The following is a 25,777-nucleotide window of genomic DNA, read 5'->3' as shown; positions in this document are numbered from 1 at the left end:
ATTTATACACATTTAAAGGATTATACAGAAACATAGAGATGTTTAGAATTGAGTAGAAAGCAAAGACCATTCAAGTTTACATTTATTTCAAATTGCCAGCACACTGGAGCTTTGCTACTTCACAGCTCCAGGAGTTTTGCATGTCCTCACTGTGACTGTGTGGGTTTCTTACAGTTGTGTGTTTTCTCCGAAATTCGTAAAAACATGCTGAGAAGAGGACTCGATACAATAAACTGCTGCTTGTATTACTGGGTGTCTAATTTTGTGCATGAATGATGTCTGGTGTGCAGTGGTGTCTCTTCCAAGGTGTAACCCCACCTCTGTAGGGCAGTGGTGGCTCAAGTGGTAGGCTCTGGGTTGTTGATTGGAGGATCAGGGTTCAAGCCCCAGCACTGCCAAGCTGCCACTGTTGGGACCTTGAGCAAGGCCCTCAACCATCCCTGCTCAAGGGGTACTGTATCATAGCTGCCCCTGCACTCTGACCCCAACCTCCTCAGTTGGGATATGTGAAGAAAAGTATTCCACTGTGCTGTGATGTATATGTGGCAATAATAAAGGCTTCTTCTACTCATGATTCCTGGGTGGGCTCTGGATCCTCTGTGCCTGACAATGATTAAGTGGTCGATTACTAAAATAATACGTCTAATAATAATTTATTATTTTAGAAAAATTTTAGAGAAAATGTTTAGTTTCTTTTCTGTCTACATTTCATTAGAATGCATCCTATTGTACTAACACATTATATAGTCAAAACACCTGATTGTCACACGCTTACTGCTTTTTAAACACCCTGATGAATAATCAATACATAAATAATAAATAATGAATAAACATCCTATGCTGTAATAATCACCTCCACACTTCTGGAAGGATTTTCACTAGATTTTGGAGCGTGGCTGTTAGATCTTGTGTTCCTTCAGGCACAAGAGCATTAGTGAGATCAGACACTGATGTTGCGTGAGGAGGCCTGGGGTTCCGTCAGCCTTCCAGTTCATCCCAAAGGTGTTCAATAGGGTTGAGATCAGGGCTCTGTACAGAACGATGTCTTTGTCATGCTGGAACATGTTTGAACCCTTTAGTTCCAGTAAATGGAAACTATAATGCTACAGCATTAAGACATCCTATAGACGAGTGTGTGCTTCAAAAATGTTGGTAACTGGGTAAGAACACGTGGTTGAGGTGCAGCTGTCCACATACTTTTGGCCATACAGTGCACATGATTTTCTGCCTAATTATAATATGCCTTCTTTATAATACTAACAACATTATTCGGTTTAGACAAAGGATGTACGAAACAGGAAGATATTTTTAACAGAAAAATATTCATTCGCACGGACAGTGCAATATTTCGTATTGCACAAACTGTTATTTTGAAATTCACACACGCTGAAAGCGGATGTGACGTTTGAAATCTTTGGCCTTCCCGAGATGTGTAACTAGCGACATTTAGCAACGTCGTTAGCGTTAGCAAATTAGCTTCTGGGTCAAGTAAAAAAAAAAAAAAACGTTAGAAATTTAAAATAACATTTATATTGAGGCACAATGTCTCGGTATGAACTGTTTCAGAGCCAAACCGTGTCGATAATGACGCTGTTAGCGGACACAGCCCGTGCTGGGATTCACAGGGTTTATCATGACAACACAGATACACAGGAAGAGGTCAAGCTGGTAAGTTTAGAAATGTTAACAGGTTAAATGTTGTCTAGTATTGTGTAGTTGACGGGATACCTGCACTACGTGTAGTCACATAAACTAGTGGCGTTTTTCTGCGCTTCAACTTTATTTTTATTTATTTATTTTTATAGAACTATGAATTATAGAGCTACAGCTATACAAATTCAAAGTCTCTGATGTGTCGGTTCTTTGAACCGAATCGTATACTCATAACTATCGAGCTACAGATATATCTATGGCTACAGCTATACAAATTCAAAGTCTCCGAAGTGTCGGTTCTTTGTACCGACTCGTAGACTCCCTGAATTGATCCGGAATTCCAGTCACTAGTTCATACTGAAAGTTTTGGTGGATTTTTTTTGAGCCCTGATGGAAAGTACAGGACGTTTACCCAAATAAAATGAATAGACATGATGATGTAAAGTGCCCTGTGTACAATAACTTTGGTGACCTAGTGGTTAAGGTGTCGGACTACTGGCCAGAAGGTCATGAGTTTGAATCCCACGTCCACTGTTGGGCCCGTGATCAAGGCCCTTAACCCTCAATTGCTCAGTTGTATAAACCGAAACAGATTGTAAGTCACTCTGGATAAGGATGTCTGCTAGATGCCGTAAATGAAATGAATAACCTATCTGAAGACGACACTAGCAAAGCACATAACACGTTAATTCCAATGCATTCAGGCAACAGTCACTTTATCCTTTCTTAATAGAATACTGAACAACTTTTCCCCCTTGGCACCAGTTTCTGCATCCTTAATTTTGTGTAATTTGCACAAACACTGGAGTTCATGTCCATTATCATCAAGCTGAATATTAGCTCATCACAGTGTGTCCCATGTGAGCAGATGGAAACTTCGCACATTGTCACCATAACAAACACTTCACTCCCACAACATATAAACACACATCCTGGTCATACTGATATTTGAGGTTGAAGTCTTTAAAATGTGACCATACATTTTAATGAAGTGAAGTAACCTGTCAAACCAATATGTCAAAAGTTACAGAAACTGATTCTGTAATATAAATATATTTATATATACTCCTTTAGCAGCACTTGGGATTTTTATTGTTCTTACTCTACTTTTTTGTTTTTGCCACTCTCGTGGGTTTGTAATATTTGACTCACCACTAAAGTTGACAATAATCCTGAACTTTGAATGCAATGGAAATAACTGGACATAATGACCAACCCAGATTAATTAATAATTTTTTTCATTTCAATGATTGAAAAAAAAACCTTTATATGAAATGTTTGTCAAAATAATAATATTAGCTAAAAATGCAATCGGAGTAGGAAGGTTCCTTTAATTAAATGATCCTACTTCAGGTTTCCTCTGTTTAACATTTTGAGCACTATTTCCTAAAAGCAAACTGAAAATTGAATTAGAATGGGCTTTGACAACTCCGTTACATAATGTATAGTGTTTTTGTCAGCTGTTATTAAGTGTTTTTTCAAAAACAGGCACAGCTTAATGCCATCGTGGAGTTTTTGGTGAAGGAGGCGGTACGAAAAATCTGCCTTCTGTACAAGTTATGCAGCATAGAGAAGGAGTGCAATGCAGTGGATCTGGCCAGTTTAACTGAAAGATCAGGAAATGCACAAAGTCTGCCCGAGCTGATGGAATCATCTATACAACCCGAATATGCTCAAACTACAATATCTGGTAGGACTTTTCTCTATCTGCGTGTTAATTGCATGTCTTAAAGAATAAAATGCTTCATAATTAAGTAAGGGGGGCACAGTGGCTTAGTGGTTAGCACATTCGCCTCACACCTCCAGGGTTGAGGGTTCGATTCCCGCCTCCGCCTTGTGTGTGTGGAGTTTGCATGTTCTCCCCATACCTCGGGGGTTTCCTCCGGGTACTCCGGTTTCCTCCCCCGGTCCAAAGACATGCCTGGTAGGTTGATTGGCATCTCTGGAAAATTGTCCGTAGTATGTGATTGTGTGAGTGAGTGAATGAGAGTGTGTGTGAGCCCTGCGATGGGTTGGCACTCCGTCCAGTGTGTATCCTGCCTTGATGCCCGATGACGCACAGGCTCCCCGTGACCCGAGGTAGTTCGGATAAGCGGTAGAAAATGAGTGAGTGAGAGTGAGATAATCAAGTAAGGAAGCTTGGAATGTGTTTGTACTGCTTTTTGTGTGTTTTTTTTTTAGTTTAGCATCATATGCTTTGCATGTACATTATGTGAATGTTCTGAGTGATAGAGCGGCTGTTGTATATCACATATCACATCTCAGACACTTTTTGCATATTTTGTGCCGTGCCACACTGTTCCAGGAGGAGCTGTATATCTTCTAGTGACTGGGGAAAAGCCACCTGATTTAACTCCACAGCAAGATGTAATCGAAGACCATGAGGTCTGTTCGTAGCAGAGATTTAAGATCTTGATTTTTCTATGATATTTTGTTATCAATATTTATCCCGTATTTTTTGTTCCTTGTAGTGTCATGCCACTTCGGAGCTTGAATCGGCGACAGCCATTAGCTCTTCTGTGAAAATGGAAGAAAATGGAGAAAAGAACCAAACCATCTTGATAATGAAAGGTGAATGCTTTTGTTTCAGGATGTGTTATTTTATTTTAGACTGGGAACAGTGCTTTCAGCAGCAATAAATCAGTCCATTAATTTTTTATGAACATAAAATAATTGGGATGAAGGAACTTATAAAAGCTCCTTCAAAAGTTATAAAACAAAAATATGCTTAATGCATAGTGAATTGGTTTATATATTTTTTTGGTAGGATGTTTTTAGTTTTTACTATGCACAAAAGCACATTCTAGCACACTTTTGAGTTTTGAATATGAACTGAATAGATTGGTCTGTACTTTACCTTGGGTCTATTTTTCCTTGTGCTATTGGTTTAGCACTTTTCTACTGGGCAGCGTGGCACAAATCCAAACCCAGGTGTGTATCCTGAGCAAAAACATGTGTCAAAAATGTAGTATTGTTTTCAATGGAGGTCATCAGCACAAGTGGTATAGTGGTTCCTCAAATAAAATTCTATATATATATTTACAGCATATAACAGACGCACTTATCCAGAGCGACTTGCATTTTTATCTCATTTTTATACAACTGAGCAATTGAGGGCTAAGGGCCTTGGTCAGAGGCCCAGCACCGGCAGCTTGGTGGACATAGGATTCGAACTCTCAACCATCCGATTGGTAGCCCAACACCTTAACCACTAGGCTACCACATCCCAGATATATTTTATATATATAAAAATACAAGTTACTGTGGGCACTGTCTTTATGCTAGAACCTATTTAGTGACCGTCCATCCATTTGTCCATCATTCTCTACAACGCTTATCCTACTCGGTCGTGTGGAACCTGGAGCCTATTCCCAGGAGTCTCAGGGAACAAGACAGGGTACACCCTAGACAGGATGCCAGTCTAAGTGCACAAACTTGTGTAATTCTTATTTAGCAAAGAATTAAACACCACTGTTGGGCACTATGTTAAAGTTAAAGTGATGTTGCTTCTAGACGACAACAGTAAAAGGCCATTCCATTAGTCTACTGACACTTTCTCTAAAGTTATTCTCTTTAGTTATTCTAATAAGAGACATCATAAGGATGATTCTGCAGAAAAGGCATACATCTTAGCTATATTCAAATGTCCTGTAAGCTTGTGTAATATGTTGGGAAGACAGGTAACTGAATTTAGAACAAACTGAGTACTTACACAACAGCTTGCTGTTGCTAAAGGTTGGATCCTGGATAATATTTTGACCCAAAATGTGCTACGCTGTCTGGCAGAAGCATGTTATAGAGGTGCATTCCATCAGTATGCAAACTGCACATCATTGTTGTTTGTCTTTACAACAGATTCAGACTCTCTTGCTGTCGAAGCTAAAAATGCTGTAATTACTCCAGCTGTACAAGCCACTGTTCAACCAGCCAAGCTGAAGAAGAACACGTCCTATAAATGTGATGTATGTGAAAGGACTTTTACAATGAAGCGTTACTTAATGCGGCACAAGCAAGTACACTCCAAAACACTGCATCACACCTGCAATGTGTGTGGGAATAAATACAGATTTTTAAAAGCACTGAACGAACACCTCCTGTCGCATGGTAAAAAGAAGAGAGAGGCACATCCATGCAAAACATGTGGGAAAAGCTTTGTCAATCTGGACAAGCACGAACTCATCCATTTAAACGTAAAGCCGTATCTTTGTGGCGTGTGTGGAAAAGGCTTCACTCTAGAATCTGTTTTGCTGGCACACCAGAGACTACATACGGAAGAAAAACCATATCAGTGTGAGACATGTGGGAAACGCTTCACTCAATCCAGCACCCTCCACATTCACAAGAGGGTTCACTCAGAAGTGAAGCCCTGGAAGTGCAGCCTGTGTGACAAGGGTTTCAAGAGGCAGTCCAGTTTAAAAAAGCACAGTATTGTCCACACTGGAGAGAAGCCACACACGTGTGAAACTTGTGGCCAGACGTTTGGTCATAGGGAAAATATGAAAAGACATATCCTTAAACACTTGGGCGTAAAGCCACATGTGTGCAAGATCTGTGGTAAGCGCTACAGTCAGATGAGCTCGCTAAAGGAACACATGCCAGTGCATGGAACAGCCAAACCCTTCATGTGCGAGACATGTGGAAAGACCTTTGTGTATAATTATGCCCTGAAAAATCACATGTGGACACATGAGGCTGAAAAGAACCCTCACTGCTGTGAAGTCTGTGGGAAATGTTACAGCTCATCTCATGTTCTGAAAATGCATCAGAAGCTTCACTCTGAAGACCGTTCGTTTAACTGTAAGGTGTGTGGCAAGACATTCAGCAGTATGTCTGGCCTGTATGCACACAAACAGAGTCATACTGGGGTAAATGTTTTCAAGTGTGAGCTATGCAAAAAGACTTTTGTTAACAAAGCGTATCTGAAAATGCATGAGTTTTTACACACCAATGAAAAACTCCATAAATGCTTGCTTTGTGGAAAAGGATTCAGTCTGCCAAATGGACTTAAGCTGCATATGCTTATTCATACGGGTGAAAAACCACATACGTGTGAAATATGTGGCAAGTCTTTTAGCTTATTGGGAAATTTACGGAGGCATAGTCGCGTTCACACTGGAGAAAAGCCATTTAGTTGCAAAGTTTGTGGGAAAAGCTTTAGCCAGCCAAACAGTGTGAAGGCACACATGCAGATGCACACTGGTATTAAACCATACTCTTGTGAGAAATGTGGGAAGAAGTATGCTTATGTTAGGAATTACAACGATCATAAATGTGTGCCTGTGTAAAAAGTATTAAAAAAAAAAAAATACATGCTATGGCATTAGTCAAAGTTCAGTAGCAGAAGAGCCAACATTGACATTCATGCAACATAGCATGCAGAGAATTGTGGTTTATTTTACATCTAATGCTTGTCTGGTTTGTTGTTCCTGCCAGAATTTTTTTTTGTTTGTTTGTTTCTTGTCTGATCACTAATTAGCTATAGAAAATCTGTACATGCTACAATTTTCATGAACACCTAGAGAAAGCTAAGTTATGCCCAGAACATGGGCACTTATTTATAGAAATACAGAGAGTATGTCAATCTGCAAATCTCTTCAAATATTTTTTTCTTAATGCATATGTTTAGTAATTTATGTGCATTGTTTATAAAGAAATTTTACAGCTGCTCAGTTCTATGTCTTTCTTCCACTAATGCATATCATGAGTTAAAAATGTTTCTTTGTGTGCCTTAAGTCACTGACTTTAAATTCAAATTGCACTTTAAAATAACTCTGACATGTACACTCCTGAAATGACATTTTACTGAATGAATAAAGAACAAGTTTAAGTATAAAGCCTGGTGTTTTAAGGATGTTTTATTCATAATTATGTCAACAACAAAAAACATAGTGTTTTAATATTTCCTGTCCCAGATTTTTGCAGACTGCATCATGGGTAGGTGGCTGGGTGTGTGGTCATGACCTGTATTTAGTAATATTCTCTCTAGTAGTATTTTGAAAAGACACAAGCACAGTAAAATATATTCATTTGTATAGCATTTAATGCACATGATCACAAAGCAGGGTCAATAAAAAAAGGTTATACAAGATGCCATTTTTGTGGCTAAAATAAAAATTGTTACTGAATCATTGAGAGTCACATCATAGTCACATTTTTACAGCATTGTTGTACAGTTTATCATTTGCACATTAAGGCTGAGTTTACGATGCATCTTTTGCATTATAGCAAAAGGAAACAATAGCAATTTGCAGAAAAAACCTAAGTCCCACAGAATATAAGAATGACAGCTGTTATGGTGGTTATTATCTGTGTTTGTGGTTTACATACAGAGAAATATGCAGCACTTACACAATGCTGTATGTCTGAGACAGGAAGAGAGAGATTTCTAGAGCAGGTGGTGCTATCCTTTACTAACTGACTATTCTTACGAATCCATGTCCTGACATACATAATAGATGCACAAGTGCAGTCCCATGGATTTGCGCTGAGATGTATGGATTTCAGTGCTATCAGTTCCCTTAGGGTCCCTTCATCCAATGACTTTAACTGGTTTGATCTAAGATCAAGTTGTTTCAAGTTTTTCAGGCCTTGAAATTGTACAGTGGCAAGATGCTGGAGCTTGTTGTTATCCAAATCAAGCTCTTGCAAAAAGGTTAAAGAAGAGAACACTGTTGGGGGTAAGTAGGACAGGAGGTTGTTTTGCAAGAAGAGTTTCTGCAATCTGCCCAGTGTCTTGAAAATGTTATGTGGTAGTTTATCGAGTTTATTGAAACTCAGATATAACTCTCTTAATGCTGTCAAGTCTTTGAAATCCTCACTGGACAGGGAACCCAAAAAATTGTTGGCCAAGTCAAGTGTTCTCAAGTTCTGAAGCCTTGCAAAAAACCCAGTTGGGATCCTCTCTATCTGGTTAATATTTAGCCCGAGCTCCCGTAAGTCATCAAGACCATTTAGCATGTCAGCATGAAGAACAGAAATGCTGTTGTTGCTGAGCCTCAGAGAACGGAGTCTGTAAAGGCCTTTGAAAGCAAACTGTAAAATTGAGGAAATATTATTGTTCATCAGATGTAGCACTTTCAGATGTTGTGCTTTGTGTAGAAAATGATTGGGAATTCTCATAATAATGTTGTTGTTTAAATAGATTCGCTGCAGCTTTGTCAGTGTTCTAAATAAAGATGAGTTGAGCTCCAAGATGTGATTGTTGTCCAGCTGTAATTCTCTGAGTTCGGTCAATTGGTGGAATAGATCTGATGCAATGACAGTGATATTATTTCTTTCAAGCACTAATTCTCTTAATTTGGTCAGATTGTTGAACAAGATGTTGGGAAGTGATGCCAGATCATTGTGATATAAATTGAGAACCTCCAGGTTTCCCAAGTCTTGGAAAACATTTGATGGAAGATCCTGCAACTGGTTGAAGCTTAAATCTAGTTCAGAAAGCTGGAAAAGTTCCATAAAGGAGTTTTCATGCAAAATAATGAGTTGATTTTTGCTTAAATCCAATTTTCTCAATTCAGATAGTCCAGAGAAAGCTTTTTCAGGGACAAAGTCAATAGCATTTTTCTGCAAGTAGAGTCTAGTGAGATTGGTAGTATACTTAAAGGCACCACTGGGGATAGTACTAAGATTGTTTTTGCTAAGATCAAGATCAGTCAATCTCATTGAATGCTTTCCTTTCTCTCCACTTCTTAAGTGGTTGTTGGAATTATAGTGCCTGATTGCGGTGGTACAGTTCATATCGATCAGCTCTGCATTATTACTGATCAACAGCTCCCTACGTTTGGCATCAGAGGCTAGGGATTTCACATTATCTCTGGTAGGCAGTGTAATGTTGAAAAGATCCTTGGAAGTTTCTTGCAAAATCTTTTTCTGGAGGTTGTTTGTCAGTGTTGTGCATGAGGATAAGTTAAACCCAGAGATATGATGACTATCCATGTCTAAATCTTGAAGTTTAGTTGGTGGACGGAATAGATCAGTTATGATGTCAGATATATAATTGTTATCAAGTCGTAGTTCAGTTAATTCCATCAAATTGTTGAACACACCATTAGGAAGTGATACCAGAGCATTTTGGTGCAATTTAAGGATCTTCAGTTTTGCCAAGTCATGAAGTGCACTTGTAAGAGTTTTAAGTTGGTTGAAGCTCAAATCTAACTCCACAAGGTTGAACAGAGACATCAGGGACTTCTCATCTAAACTTAAAATGGCATTATTGCTCAAGTCTAGTTTCTTTAGTGCAGACAGTCCTGCAAAAGCATTTTTGGGGATGAATGTAATTTCATTTTTCTGCAAGAATAGACTTGTAAGATTAGGGGTATCCTTAAGTGCAAGGATGGGCACAAATGTAAGCCTGTTTTCACTAAGATCAAGGTGAATTAGGACCAGTGCTCCCCTGAATGTCCCTTCCTCTAAATTCTTCAAATGGTTGTTGGACAGAAAGAGTTTCTTCAAATTGGTGTAATTCTCAAACACGTGCTTATCTATCACCTGAATTTTATTATTGCTCAGGTTAAGGTCACTAAGTTCAGGACCCCCTTGTGAGGATTGGTGCTGGGCACCATTGAGTGGCAATGATTCATTTTGTAAAATCCTATTTGAAATTTTTGTCAAATGATTTTTGCTTAGATCCAGGTGTTTAAGCTTTCTCATTGTTGCAAACGAGGATAGGTTGACGTCTGAGATATGATTATTGTCCAGCTGTAAAACCCTGAGCTTTGAAAGTGGCTGAAATAGATCTGGTGTGATGACTTGAATATTATTTCTGTCAAGCTCTAGTTCCTTCAGTTTTTTCAAATTATTAAACAGGTCATTTGGAAGAAATGTGAATGCATTGCTATATAGATTAAGTTTTTCAAGTTTTCTTAGATCTTGAAATTGTTGCAAGGAGAGAGATTGCAGCTGGTTGAGACTCAAGTCTAGTTCACCAAGCTGGTAAAGACCACTGAAAGAGCTCACAGCCAAAAAATCAATGCGGTTACTGTACAGATACAGCTTTTTCAACGCTGATAATCCAGAGAATGCATTTTCTGGAACATACATGATGGAGTTTTTCTGCAAGTAGAGGCTGGTGAGATTAGAGGTGTCTTGAAGGGCATCAGTGGGAACAATGGTAAGCATGTTGTTACTGAGATCAAGGTGAACCAGGCCAGTGGCACTTCGGAAGGTCCCTTGATTTACACTTTTCAAACGGTTGTTGGACAGGAAGAGCCTGTTTAGATTCTGACAGTTTTTAAACATACACGTATCTATCACCTCTATGTTATTACTGTTCAGGTGGAGCTCCCTAAGTTCAGATGCTTCTTCAAAAGCTCCACAGGAGAGGGTATGTATCTGGTTTAAGCTTAAACTAAGAGTTTGGAGTTTGCTCAAACCTTGGAGGAACTTCTGGGGGATAATTTTAACATTGTTTTCAGTGAGGTCCAAGTAAGTCAAATTCTTCAGTTCTTGAAACACTCCAGTGATAAAAGTACTAAGTCCATTTCCTCTTAGATGCAGATGAGTAAGGTTTACCATATTTGGTAGTCTGGTAGCACCAGTGAGCCACTTACTAAGGTTGTTGTTGGTAAGATCAAGTACATGTAACTCTTCTAAACCTTTTCTGGGAAGAGCCTGGATCCTGTTGTTACTAACCAATAGGAACTTGGTACCTTGCAAAGGTAGAGGCAGTTCCAACAGATTCTTGTTTAAACAAGTGACTGTGGTGTTATCAACACACTCACAAGCCATTACACAAGCATCAGCCACTGCAACGATGGTCATGATTACACTGACGTGTGTAAGCATGGTTCAAAACTTTGACCTAAATGCAAAATAAACAACACTTCAGTGCGGATCTCGGATCAGGAAATAAATAAATGCATGTTTTCAAGTGCCAAGTCATTTTCACATTCGTTAGTAATTAGATAGTAATGCAGTATATTGAATATTGAAATACAGACTAAGATTTTATGTATATGTTATATACATATGAATGTATATATAGTTTCAAAGTAAAACTTACCAATGTATTGCAATATATTGTTCAGTATCCAAAGCTTTTCAGAGTATTCGAAGAAAGGAAATCAGACTCAGCAAAGCTTGTGTGCATATGGAAGCACGTCTACATCTATTTAAGAAGAAAAACCACTGATGACAGCTTCGACAAGAATGTACCTGATTCCTGCCACATCAAAGGAAAGAGGAAAGCATGATGTAGAAAAGGCATTAAAATGCTAAGATATGCAGTGCAGAAATGCTTACAATGCATTATGTAGATAATGTGCTTGCATGTAATAATTGAACAGTACATAGTGTATGGGGAGAAAAAATGATCAGGTTTATGAAGGGAAATGTTTAGTGTGCCTGATTGTGTGTTTATTATCATGTCACTACTGCTAGTGTTGTTTGTGCCAGGTTTAATCCTGTATGTGCAAACAGGGCAGGGTGGTGGTGCAGAGGGTTGCATGCTTTAAAAATAATAAAATAAATAAAATAAATAAAAATAAAAATTTATTTAAAAAGTATTCTAAATGACTTGGTGAAATACTGATATTTATTAGTATTACTATTACTAATTATATAATGTATTATATTGTAATTAATTTAAAATAATTTTATTAATTTGTTTGTACAATGTTATATTGTTTGTACAATGTTATATTTTAATTAATTAGTTTGTACAATGTTTTTATGTATACTTGTATGTATGGCTGCTAATCTCACTGCGTTTTCCTACTAAAATAAATGCAAAATAACAAATTGCCAAAAGGTGTGACTGTGCTTGTGTGTGTGTGTGTGTGTGTGTGTTTGTGTGTGTGCATGTGCATGTGCATGCACGTGCATGTTGACCTGCGATGGACTGGTGCTCCATCCAAGGTACATTCCCACCTCACATGGAATCAGGATCACCTCAGAATAAGCTCTGGATCCACCGTGACCCAAAGAAAACAAAAAGGTTACCAGGTACAAACAAATGGTCAAACATTGTATTATATTTTTCTAATGTATTTTTATTACCAGCCACAAGATGGTGTGATTGGGATGCTACGTTACCATTCTACATTGCCCTATTTCTCAGCTCCTCTGGCACTCAGGGTACAATATATTTAATGTATATGTAATATATGTGTATATATATACTGTATACACACATACATATTGTAACATGTATATAAATTGTGCTATGTGAGTCTGTGAGCCATTGTGAGCCACTATTGATGTAGTCACTGATAGAGATTTTTGTACATAGCTCCTGATAAAGGCATCTACAAAATGGCAAAAATGTAAGTGTAGTGCCTCAGTTTTTACTGTATGCTGCCTTTAAACCAGGTGACCAGGTGTCTCGTGCAAAATCTCATATCTCATTATCTGTCATTGCATGTAACCTTGGGTGGTCCATGTTTTTCCTCTCTCTCTCAATGTTTGCAAAGTCTTTTTATTGTAAACAAAGTCAAATAACAACACAATCCCATTTTAGTTTTTCATCGAAAGAAAAAAAAAAGGAGTAAAGTAAATGTATTACAACAACAACAACAATAATAACAATAATGGAAAGAAAGTAAAAAAAAAGAAAAAGAAAAGAACAAACCACCCCCCACCCGCTTACCCCAGGTCCTGGCCCTTTTTAACTATCGAATACAAGTCATTTAAAATTTACAAAAGAAGAAAAACCTAATCCAGCAAAACCTGAAGGCCCATGAAATATGAAATAAACGATTGCCATTTATGAAAAAACTTGGAGGTATTACCTCTTATCGTATATTTTATTTTCTCAAGCTTAATAAAAAATGCTGTATCCTTTAGCCATTGTGAGTGAGATGGTGGGACAGAGGACTTCCACTGAAGAAGAAGGAGACGTCTGGCCAACAATGATGTAAAACTAATAACTTCTTTTTGGATGTAGTTTAACTGAGATGCTTCATCTGGAAGTCCAAATATAGCAATCAATGGGCAGGGCTGCAAATGTACTTCCAGAATAGTGGACATCGTGCTGAAATAACCCGACCAATAATTATATAGTTGTGGACAGAAGAAAAACATGTGACTCAGGTGGCATTGTGCGTTAGAGCATCTGTCACATTTGTCCTCGACATCTGGGTAAATTTGAGACAATCTATATTTAGAAAAATGCACCCTATAAATGACCTTAAACTGGATAAGTGCGAGACGGGCACACGAAACATTACCAAAGCCATTCACAACACTATCCCACCACCCGTCCCCAAGCTGAAGTCCCAGCTCTCCTTCCCAAGCAGCCTTTGTTTTGGAGGTAGTTTGGTCACAGAAATCCAGAATATGTTTATAAATCTCAGAAACAGCACCTTTTCCTTGTGATTTATACGTAAGCAAACCTTCCCAGTGTTGGAGAGGTGGTGCTGAGGGAAAGCCAGGAAAACATTTTTGAACAAAATGCCTAACTTGAAAATATCTAAAGAGGTGGCTGGCAGGTAGCCCATACAATGACGACAAATTAGCAAAACTGTGAAAAAGTCCCTCTGAATATAAGTCAAGAAGACAGTGTATACCTTTACTATACCACACTAAGAAAAAAGAATCCAGACACGAAGGGGGGGAAAGATGATTGCTACATAATGGACCTAAAGGAGAAGCAGTTACAAACTTGAAACGCTTCCTAAATTGATACCAGATTTTTAGAGTATTAAACACAACAGAACTTTTAACATACAAAGAAATTTTTATTGGAAGAGAAGAGTATATAAGAGCAGGTATAGAGGATGAGGAAGAACATGACTGGGCTTCTAACTTACACCATGCTAAATGAGGTGACTCAACCCAGCACCGTATCTTATGGATGTGTGCTGCCCAGTAATAAAACTGAAAATTTGGTAGTGCCAGACCACCGCTAGACTTACATCTCTGGAGTAATGACTTACGCACCCTGGGACATCCCCCGGACCAAATGAAAGCATTAATCGTTTTATCTAATGAGTCAAAGAAATGTTTAGGTAAGAACAATGGGATTGTTAGAAATAAAAAAAGAAATTTAGGCAGAACATTCATTTTTATAGCATTAATCTTCCCAATCAGAGACAAAGGCAGACTATTCCATCTCTGAAGGTCAGACTTCATCTTAGTTACGAGTGGAGTAAAGTTTGCAGAAAAAAGACCTGAAAATGTACGTGTCACATTAATACCAAGATATCTAAATCCAGCGGGACTGATTTTGAAGGGCATGTCCATATGCTTAAGTTGCAAAGCAGTTGTGTTAATTGGATAGCATTCACTCTTCTGAAAATGTAATTTATATCCAGAAAAGGAGCTGAATGTATCAAGAGTGGACAAGATACCAGGTAGACCAGACACAGGGTCTGATACATAGAGCAACAAATCATCTGCATACAATGATAGTCTGTGTTCGATGCCGTTCCTAGTGACGCCTTTAAATAAAGTAGAGGATCGTAATGAAATGGCCAATGGTTCAATGGCCAAGGCAAATAAAGATGGAGAGAGAGAGCAACCCTGACGTGTCCCACGTTTTAATGGGAAATACTCTGAACGCACATTGTTTGTTTGAATGCTGGCTTGAGGTGATGTATAAAGTAATTTCACCCAACCAATAAACTTATTACCAAAACCAAATTTTTTTAATACAGCGAATAAATACTCCCACTCTACCCTATCAAATGCTTTTTCGGCATCCATTGAAATCACAATCTCAGGTACCGTTTCGGAATGTACAGTATGAATAATATTTAAAAGAGTGCGAGTATTAAAAAATAAATGACGTCCCTTAATAAAACCGTTTTGCTCCTCAGAAATAATGCTGGGCAACACTCTCTCTAAGCGCAGAGCTATAGTTTTTGCCAGAACTTTAACATCAGCATTTAACAAAGATAGAGGCCTATAGGAACCACACAAAGTTGGATCTTTGTCACTCTTCAAAAGAAGAGCTATCGAAGCTTGGGTCATAGTAGTTGGGAGCAAACCATTTTCCAAGGATTCATTAAACACTGACAAAAGTAGAGGTGCTAATTTATTAACAAATTTTTTAAAGAACTCAATAGGATACCCATCAGGTCCCGGGGCTTTATTGGACTGCATCGCTTTAATTGAGAATTTTATTTCTTCAAGGGAGAGTGGGGCATCTAGTTCTTGTACATGGTCAGAATCAATGGTAGGGTTTTCAAGATTGTCCAAAAACTGATTCATAATATCAATATCATCCGGAAATTCGGATTTATACAAAGAGGTATAAAATGATTTGAACGTGGCATTAATTTCTACCGGGTCTGTAACAATTACATTAACATTATTATTAATTTTAGGTATCAAACGTGAGGCAGATTGACGTTTCAATTGGTGAGCCAATAGTCGATTCGCTTTATCCCCATGTTCATAGTAAGTGCCGCGTGTCTGTAATAACAATCGCTCTACTTCCTTAGTGGAGATCAAATCAAATTCTGTCTTAAGGTTAAGACGTTTCTTAAACAGTTCTGGAGAGGGATTGGATGCGCATTCTTGGTCAAGGATACCAATGGCAGAAGTGAGTTCTGTAAGCTTGGTCTTATGTTTTTTATTATAATGTGAAGAGTATGAAATAATCTGCCCCCTAAGGAAAGCCTTCAGTGACTCCCAAAGTAAAGACGATGATGTAAGTTCGTTCTGATTGAAAAGGAGAAACTCATCAATAGAAGTGGACAGAAATTCACAAAATTTGTTATCTGCCAACAATAGAGAATTAAATCTCCAAAGTGGGGGAGTAGATCTCTGTGTGGACAGCTGAATATCCAGAAATAGTGGTGCGTGATCTGATATTAAAATACTTGAATAATCAATGGCAGTAACAGATGAATTCAAGCTGTTATCTATGAAGAAATAATCTATTCTTGAGTATGACTGGTGAACCTGAGAGAAAAAGGAGAATTTTTTAGTTAAAGGGTTACGAACTCTCCAAGGGTCAACCAACCCATTCTGATTCATAAAGTCAGAAAAGGATTTTGACATAGCTGACTGAGATATTGGTCGTGAACTAGATCTATCTAGCACTGGGTCAAGTACACAATTCAAATCACCTCCAAAAATCAATAAATGAGAATTTAAATGAGGTATGCTACTAAGTAATCTGTTGGCGAATTCAACATCATCAAAGTTAGGTGCATAGATATTTACCAGCAGCACCTTTGTTTGCATTAACATGCCTACAACCATAAGATATCTGCCATTTTTATCAGCAATAACATCAGTAGGTAGAAACTGAATATTTTTATTGATCAAAATAGCAACTCCTCTTGATTTAGAGTTAAAGTTAGAATGAAAGACATGCCCTATCCAAGAAACCTGCAGCCTATAATGATCTTTAGATTTGAGATGAGTTTCTTGCAAAAACACTATGTCGGAATTAAGCCGTTTCAAATGGCTAAAAATTTTACCACGTTTAGATGGGCTACTCATGCCACGTATATTCCAGCTAGTGAAACGAACAGTACTCATTTAAGTGCACATGAATAGTACCAAATGGCCAGGACACCCCCCCCCCACACACACACACACACCCCCATGAACATATACACACCCCGAAAAAAAGAAAGAAAGAAAGAAAGAAAAAGTAAAAAATGGGAAAAGAGAGAAAAAAAAGAAGAAAAAAAAGACAACTATACAAGAACAAGAGAAAAAAAACATTGATGCCACGTGATTGTGACATCAACTCGGAGAATAGCCTGAGACTAAGCTGCAGTAGAGAGATAGATAACTCCCGCAGAGTCTTAATACTGAACATTAGGCAATATTATTAATGTAAACCCCATAAACAGGAAGTAAACACACACCGATATTGCCGTATTACTGCAAACTGAAACGCTACCCAATGTTCATCGTTTTTATATACTTCTTGGCCTCTTCTGCAGAGACAAAGTCTTTTTCCACGCCTTTATATGTAATCCGCAAACGAGCCGGAAAGAAAAGACCATAACGAACCCCTTCCAGGCCGCGCAATTGCCTCCTGACCTCATTAAATGCAGCTCGATCCCGGGCCACCTTGGCCGTGTGGTCGGGGAAAACGGACATCTTTATTTCACCCACAGCCTCTTGTCGTCTCTCTCTGGCACGCCGTAGAACATTCTCACAGTCGCTATAATAGTGAAACCTGGCAATAACAGTGCGCGGTCGCTAACCTTGTTTGGGCTTCGGCTGAGAGGTTCTATGTGCTCGGTCTATCAGCGGTGTTTCATCAAGTTTAAAAGTTTCCTTAAGTAGGGTAGAGACAACTGTATTGTTAATGACGGTATCCTCAGGAATCCCGACTATCCTAATATTATTTCGTCGCGACCGAGATTCGAGGTCCTCACACTTATTTTGCAGTGAAACAAACTCCGCGGTTAAACGTGCGAATTTGTTTTTAAGCTCAGCTACATCATCAGTACAGACGGAGAGAGAATCCCCCATTTCTCCGACTGTACCTCTGAGTGCGGCCAACTCTGCGTCTGAAGCGGCCTTATCGTTCACCAACTGTGTTTTTACTGACTGTAGGTCAGCTCTAATTGTGGACAAATCATCACCCAGTGCCGCACGAAGTTCGGTCTTAAAAATCTCAGCAATGTCCTGCTTTAAAGAGATTAGCAGTTCTCGCTTCAGGGACTCCGCATCAATTACCTGGGCGACTTCCCTGGGAGAGGTGGAGCTGCGGGGTGAAGACAGAGCCCCAGGGTCCGGGGTCGCTACCTGTGTAGCAGGCCTCAGTTGTTGGGTCGTGGTGGCACGGGTTTTTTGCTGTTTTACCAGCCATGATATTATGTCCAAGTGGTGAAAAAAGGCTTTAACACAATATCCCAGGGGTGAATATATCAAAAAGGTAATCCAAATTGCGATATAAAATAACAATTACCATAAACTCTGCAGGAGTCTCAAATCACACGTCTTACTCCATTGGCTGCTCAACAGCGCCCTCTCTCAATGTTAAATTGTCATGCTTATGCTGATATTTCCTTTACATAAGAAGGATTTCTATTGACAGAGGCCACTCGGGTGCTTGTTCACTCGCTTCAGTCCCATTTCAAGACATGACTTTTGCAACTCTTTCCTGGTAGGTCTGCCCCTTAGCCTCCACATTCAGCCTCTGCAACTGATCCAAAATGCAGCTTCATGACTTGTTTCAGTCTTCCCAAGTTCTTCCACACCACCCCATTGCTACATTCTCTCCACTGGTTTCTTGTAGCTGCCTTCATCAGATTTGAAACACTGATGCTTGCCTACAAAGCAGAAGTGGAGCAGTATCCATCTACTTTACTTAACACACTCTGCATTGCACCCTTCTCCTATTCTCTAAGCATTGCTCGGTTGATCCCACCATCTCTTGGGGTACAAGGCAGGCATGCATCAACACTCCTCTCTGTTCTGCTGGCTAGGTGGGGCCCTAGATGTTCAAACAGCTGAGTCACTGGCTCAGAATGTCTTCAAGTCAAAGCCAAGATTAGTGTTAGCAGTTCACAGACTTTCCCTGTCTGATATGATTGTGCTTGATAGGATCTGCCTAAATCTAGGTGTGCAAAGCTGGTAAAAACCTATTCAATAAGCTGTAACTGCTACAACTGTGCTTCTGCAAAGGTCTAAATGAAGGACCTGAATCCTTCTAATCTGACGTATAATTGAAATTAGATAGTCTAGTTTTTGGTCCAATTTTTTTTTTTGCTTTGTCATTATGGGTTATTCTGTGTATATTGATGGCCCTTTGGATATTCCAAATAGACTTTTGTACCCCTAAAGCAAAAAACGTGGCTCTCAGGATGGGGGAGGTGGGTAGCAGGAAGCAGATTTTTCATTGCACGCCCAGCATGCTGTTGAAGTGACTTCATTGTCATTTTTCACAGGCATTTTCCTGTAAGCTATATATAGGCATATGTTTTCTTCTAACTATATAACAATATAAAGAGCAGTTTATGACCTTGTATCAGCTTCACAGGTTTTTATCTTGCATATAAATAGAAACTCAGTTCCCCAGTTTTAACTAGGGTTATCTAACCAATTAACAATGTCCTTAAAGTGGTTATGGAAATAACCCATATTGAAATAGTAAGTCAAATTCGGATTATTAAACAAACAGATACACAGAGGAAGTGGAAGAAAATGGCAAGGAAACTTGTCCAATACTGTCCTCTATCGGTAAGAACGTGCACTGTATATTTAGTTAATTAATATTACTCTCTAATTAACTTCATGGTACAGACCCATATTTGCTACAGCCACAGATTACAGTAGATAAGACTGAGGACTGTTATAAGTAATTTGAAATTGCGGTGCAGAATGTCATCCTTGATTTATAGTGAAAAAAAATAAATAGTGTTAACTCGGCCAAAATACTTTGTTTTTTCCCCTTTATGTTTTTGTGTTCATATTACTAAGCTGAAATGTATGCACTTATGAATGCAGAAAAAATATTTTTCCAACACCTTGTAGTTTCATTTGGGATCTTTTGCTGATGTTGTTAAAAACATATTTAGTGAATCTGTAATGTTTAGTAAACAATATGAACGTAACTGGGTTACATAATGGCCTGCAATCCACAGACATCATTAAATATTGACTGACCCTTTTTGTGATGCTCTACCAGACCTGTACCACTGCAGTCGTGTCTACATTAATGGAAAGACATATCAAGTGAATTTAGCAAACTATTGAATATGTACTATTAACTATTACCTCTAATAGATGGAATAGTCTTTGTGCTCAAATATGCTGAAACTCTACTTTATATATTTGTTTCTGTGTATCTAAAATGTAATAGCACTGTCTTTTTATGTTTTTTTCTGCTGGTTTACTTCAATAGCTAATTCGCGACCCCTCCTTGGTTAAATCAGCTGAGTTTTATGTTTTGAATAGTGTAAAGCTATAAAACTTACCATAAAATGTTTTACTCAGATCAGCATTAACAAAGTATTGTTTACTTTAAGGTCACTGTGCAACACTAGCATCAGTGCATGTGACCATGAAAAAACTGACAGATTTAAACAAGGCCTTTTAACGACACTCCCATTAGTGCCATGGAAAATTCCACTCTGTGACACTGACCTTTGGGATATTTTATACCCTGCTAAAGTCATTTTTTTTTTTTTTGATATTTTGTTTGCTTGTTTTGTTTTTGTTTTGTAACCTAAAGATATCACCAAACATTTATCTCCCATCTTAAGTATGTATGTAACCAGAAATGTCACAGGATAATCAATAGAAATATAACATCTACATCATACAATCTTTTTTTCATCAATGATTACAACAAACAGAACAGCAAAATATATAATGTTTTTTTTTTTACTCATTTAATTGATTAACTATTAATTAAATAGAGGTAGAGGTGAAGCTTAAGCCAGATGATAATGTTCTGTAAGCATGAGGTGATTATTTTTTACTATTTATTATAATTAAACCAGGATAAATTACAACAGTTTTCATTGAATATAAAATAACATTTTATGCCTAAGTGTTCAAGATTTATGAGTACTTCAAACAAATATATATGCAGTGCCAGTACAAGTGTGGAGTTCATTAAGTCCTTGAATACATTAATTTTACTTGGTGACTTAATTCAGAAGTAGTCTAACATGAAAATGAACTGAAAATAGCAACAGTTGTGTGGCAATGCATGTAAAAGGATAACGGCACATTGAACTGAGTTATATCTTCGTTGTGAAATTCTATTAAATATATATTAATGTTCAGACACAAATTAGTGTCTGGGTTACATTTGTTAAGATGATTTCTATTCAGCGAGCACTATATGGCCTAAAGCATGCAGATGTCTGCCCATCATACCCATATGTGGCTTTTCACTAAACTGTTGCCAAAATGTTGTAAGCACACAATTGTTTAGGAAGTCTTTGAATGCTCTAGGAAGTTTGTATGTACAGTTTCCCTTCAGATATGTTCCAGTATGAGCAAGGCCCATAAACACATTGTTCACTGAGATTTGACTGGTAGTATTCACAGAGTCTTGATCTTAAACCCCAGTGAACACCTTTCGGATGAACTGGAACAGTAAGGCCTCCTCACACAACAGCAGTATCTGCTCTCTTGTTTGAACGGTCAAATACGCACAGCCTTGCCCCCAAAATGTTGTGGAAAGCCTTACCAGAAGACTGAAGGCTGATATAACAGCAAAATGAGGGAATTCAATCTAGTTCAACAGGCACACGGTTGTGATGGTCTGGTGTCCAAAAAAAACAATTATATAACGTATGGACTCATTTTGTGATTTGACAAAATAGATAAAATGGATTTGGCATATCCATAAGCCAAAGACCCTGCATACTGAACTAGCTAGCTTAGCTTAAGCTAAATTAACAAAATGATTTGTTTATGTTGTATTTTGACAGGATTGGCTTACTGTTAGACAAAGTTCTTAGAACATGACTAAGGGTTATGATTAATGATGACTCGGTTATTGAAATCCCATTCAGTCCTGGCAAAGACAAATGTTTTTATAGTTTAGCTAAATTAGCTGGCTAGTTTTTGAGGGGATGTGGCAGGGCGACATTTTTAAGTTTACAACTTACATATTCATATAGATTTTAAATTTGGGTACTTTTAAATAATTTCGCGGTTACTGTAAAGATGTAAAATGCCATGTTTAGGGGCACTTGGCTGCTAGCCTTGAGTGTGTAGCGGCCTTGTGCTGTGTGAATGAAAGGGGGAATTGTCTCTTTAAGAAGCGCTGTGTGTGTGTGTGTGTGTGTGTGTGTGTGTGTGTGTGTGTGTGTGTGTGTGTGTGTGTGTGTGTGTGTGTGTGTGTGTGTGTGTGTGTGTGTGTGTGTGTGTGTGTGTGTGTGTGTGTGTGTGTGTGTGTGTGTGTGTGTGTGTGTGTGTGTGTGTGTGTGTGTGTGTGTGTGTGTGTGTGTGTGAGAGAGAGACTACAGCCCAGCCCCATTCTCCGTCCTGACGTCCTTCCTCGATGCTGGTCTGGTGTGTGTGTGACTGTGTGTGAGACACGCTGCTTATTTTGAAGAGGAAGATCTAAACCTAATTTTTTTGCACTTACACAGAGAGAGATGTTCAGACGGATTTCTCTCTCTTTTCTCGCCCCCTTTGTTTGAGATCTTTACGCTTATGCTTAGGAGGGATTAAGACGGGTGAAAAGGTGCCAGTTTGTGTTCCGTCTGTAGGCTGATTTCTGGATTTCTTTCTTTTTTTTTTTTGTAAAAAAAAAAAAAAAACCCGATTCATTTATTTTCCTGGAAATGTACAGAGAGGAAGTCTCTCTGAAGGTCAGCCCCTCTGCATCGGAGCGGAATTCTTCAGTCTTTTACCATTTGAGACAGAATTAGAGTCTAGATTCTGATTCTCGGCTCGATTTTACAGCTTAAAAGAGGTGTTAAATGGGAAGCGGTGCGGTTTTAATGGACGTGGAAACGCAGCTCGAGACATTCGATCATTTCTCTACAAAACCCGAGCCGCTCCAGTCAGACTGATGCAGACGAAAAGGCCACAAAAGGGCAAAACTTTCGTCTCGGTCACATTTTCTGTTTGTTTGTTTATTTCTGCGTGTGGACACAATACAGTAAAGCACGTAAATATGGGGATTATTTGAGCAAACCCGTGTTGTTGTAGCAGAAGTGAGCCCGGTCCAGTCTGGCTCATGCACAGGGCTTGTGATTGATTGTGATTCTCCCCAAGAGAACAGGAGTGATGGAGCATACGGACAAATGACAGCGGATTCTCTTTACCAGACTCCATTTCACACACAGGAACAGATCAAGTGTCGTTGTCGAAGCTGAAAGACCTCAGGGAACCATGTCTTCTTCTCGGGCAACGCTTCAGACCGACAGGAATTCAGACCACGTGAGTTGAAGTCTCTTATCCACGAGCATCAGCATGAATATGTTTCCTAGTTCGAAAAAAATAAAACACATGGATTGATTTGATGGTTTACCAGTAAATGTAGACCAAGGAAATGCTACACGGGCTACATTAGGTCAGTCAAACCCAGTCCAGACAGTTGCAGGCCCAACACACTGCGGAAACCGTGTGTGTTAGCTGGTGTCTGGTCTAGATTTGAACCCACTCATTAGGGACCCTATCTAGTATGACAGGGTAATACTACCCAAGTGAACATAAACCATGCTCATACTGTACATTATCTGTCATAATGTTACAGAGCTCTGCATGTTATTGAAAAACCCTCACTGACCAAAAAATTTCAATTTAAATACACTTCTAATTTATTTTAATATATATATATATATATATATATATATATATATATATATATATATATATATATATGTATATGTATATGTATGAAGTTCACATTAACCAAAAAATGTCACATTCTGCTTCATTTGTTGAAGCAGAATTTGACATTTTTGGATAATGTGAACGTGTGTATATATATATATATATATATATATATATATATATATATATATATATATATATATATATATATATATATATATAATATATTGATGTGTATTTAAATTGACATTATATATATATATATATATAAATGTTATTTTTTTATAATAAACGCTGCTTTTACAATTGAAGCAGAATGTAGGTTTGGACCCAGTAGTCATGCTGTTTCTTTTTCACCACCACAGCTGTTTGTCTGAGTTACTGTAGGCTTCCTATCAGCTCGAGCATGTCAATCCATTGTCCATTGACCTCTCTCATCATCAAGGCATTTACATCCGCAAAACTGCCACACGGTGAAAGTTTTTTCTTTATTAAATAAAATTTTAATGATTAAGTTCTAGAGATTGTCATGGATGAAAATCCCAGGAGGTTGAAGGTTATAGAAATACCCAGACTAGGCTGTCTGGCAGCAACATTATGCCAAGGTTAAAATCACAGAGATGACATTTTTTGGTTAATGTGAACATAGCCCTAAGCTGCGGGCTCATATCCTCATGATTAATTTAATTTAGATAATTGCATGACTGTGAGTCTTCCAAATAAAGTTCTCAGTGAGTCTAAATTTCTATTCTAAATGTAATAGTCTGTGGATTTATTTACCTCACATCATGTATGTGTCTAAGACAATCCTATATTGCATAAGAAAATTCTATTTGAACCACTTTTTTAATTTATTGTAGTGAGTGTTCTTTCAAATGTGCTGGAACTACATAAGCGAACCGATCCCAGATTTTCCACTGTGTTGAGCTTTAATTATCAACTGATACCCAATACGAATATGATGCTGGTGTCTTTGAGCCTTTTTGAGCCTTCAACATAATGGTGTTGAGTGAAAGCCTGATGGCAACAGAATTTTAGAGCTGCAACATATTTGTCCATGTCATATGCGTTTATTATTTAAGTACATCATATACACACACCATCCTCTTTATTAGGAACAGGTGAACACCCAAACATTCATGCAGTCAGCTAGTCCAAACTGCAGTAGATTAAAATCATGTACATACACGTAAAGACCTTCGGTTCATTTTCACATCAAGCATTAGAACGGGGAAGAAATGCGACCTCAGGGACTTAAGACTGTTCCATGATTCTTGGTGGCAGATGGGCTGGTTTGTGAATCTCCTGGGATTTTCACACAGAGCAGTCTCGAAGTTCACACAGAGTGGCGTGAAAAACAAAAAACGTTCGGTGAGCAACTGAGTTTGAGTGCTTTGTTGATACGAAGGTCAGAAAAGACTGGTCAGACTGGTTTGAGACTACAGAAAGACCATACTACAACTTCAGAAGACCATATCGGCCTCCAATCTGAAGTAGCGTGTACAATTTTACTGAAACCTAACAGCTAAAATTAAGAAAAGTACCAGGTTTTTCTCTTGTGATTGCCTGATCGGATAATTGTATGAATGAATAGACGTACAGATGTAAAGACAGTGAGCATACATCTATACATTCCTAGAAATTTTCGGGGTACAAATAATGGTTACAAGGGCAAGCATTTAGTTGCCTTAACTATAGCGGATACAAGCGGATATAGTGTACTTTTTAATTTACATACTAATTAGCCCTTTAAAAAAAATGCTGCTATACTGGTGACGAACGTCTTTGGGGAACACAATTGTATGTAATTGTACAGTACTTTTCCTCGCCGTACTTTTTTATTTCCCCATTGTTAATGTCATGCTTCTGCCTTTGAATTGCATTAGAGTTTAATAACTTGTAATAAAATAATCTACATTTTATGTAAGACGTGAACTTCTTTGCTGTGTTTGTTGTAACTAATCAT

General features: G+C 38.2%; 3 protein-coding genes across 14 annotated transcripts in view; 2 read left to right on the top strand and 1 right to left on the bottom strand.

The window, feature by feature from the left end:
• The first annotated feature begins 1,392 nt into the window (after positions 1–1,392).
• Positions 1,393–7,487, top strand: LOC113643406 (gastrula zinc finger protein XlCGF57.1-like). 3 transcript variants are annotated; one of them, XM_047820828.1, is made up of 6 exons: positions 1,393–1,668; positions 3,142–3,343; positions 3,959–4,038; positions 4,125–4,224; positions 4,545–4,584; positions 5,509–6,291. In XM_047820828.1, exons 1-6 carry the CDS (start codon positions 1,543–1,545, stop codon positions 5,534–5,536), a joined length of 576 nt encoding a protein of 191 aa, XP_047676784.1. In that variant the 5' UTR covers positions 1,393–1,542; the 3' UTR covers positions 5,537–6,291. The 3 variants fall into 3 exon arrangements, with proteins under 3 accessions (XP_047676784.1, XP_027003446.2, XP_047676783.1); XM_027147645.2 differs by lacking the exon at positions 4,545–4,584 and having other exon boundaries at positions 1,398–1,668; positions 5,509–7,487; XM_047820827.1 differs by lacking the exons at positions 3,959–4,038; positions 4,545–4,584 and having other exon boundaries at positions 1,419–1,668; positions 5,509–7,487.
• A 188-nt stretch (positions 7,488–7,675) lies between these two features.
• si:dkey-182i3.11 (toll-like receptor 3) lies at positions 7,676–18,532 on the bottom strand. Of its 5 annotated transcripts, none has more exons than XM_027147641.2 (4): positions 18,473–18,532; positions 12,481–12,553; positions 11,654–11,812; positions 7,676–11,452 (listed from the first exon to the last, which is right to left on the bottom strand). In XM_027147641.2, the coding sequence occupies exon 4, from the start codon at positions 11,434–11,436 to the stop codon at positions 7,912–7,914; it is 3,525 nt and encodes a 1,174-aa protein (XP_027003442.2). In that variant the 5' UTR covers positions 11,437–11,452; positions 11,654–11,812; positions 12,481–12,553; positions 18,473–18,532; the 3' UTR covers positions 7,676–7,911. The 5 variants fall into 5 exon arrangements, with proteins under 5 accessions (XP_027003442.2, XP_027003445.2, XP_047676803.1 ...); XM_027147644.2 differs by having other exon boundaries at positions 11,654–11,758; positions 18,473–18,511; XM_047820847.1 differs by lacking the exon at positions 18,473–18,532 and adding an exon at positions 18,241–18,364.
• A 3,962-nt stretch (positions 18,533–22,494) lies between these two features.
• The window catches only part of mark4b (MAP/microtubule affinity-regulating kinase 4b), a 36,891-nt gene continuing 33,608 nt past the window's right edge, over positions 22,495–25,777 (top strand). For 3 of the 6 annotated variants that reach the window (XM_047820300.1, XM_047820301.1, XM_047820302.1), the window contains exon 1: positions 22,495–23,415. In XM_047820300.1, the coding sequence (XP_047676256.1) occupies positions 23,368–23,415 (48 nt within the window). In that variant the 5' untranslated portion in view covers positions 22,495–23,367. The remainder of the gene's footprint in view (positions 23,416–25,777) is intronic. The other 3 variants (XM_027146364.2, XM_047820304.1, XM_047820303.1) reach the window with 2 other exon arrangements.

This window comes from Tachysurus fulvidraco, chromosome 11, assembly GCF_022655615.1.
Source record: "Tachysurus fulvidraco isolate hzauxx_2018 chromosome 11, HZAU_PFXX_2.0, whole genome shotgun sequence".
Classification (NCBI taxonomy): domain Eukaryota; kingdom Metazoa; phylum Chordata; class Actinopteri; order Siluriformes; family Bagridae; genus Tachysurus; species Tachysurus fulvidraco.
This window is presented reverse-complemented; position numbering and strand designations above follow the sequence as displayed.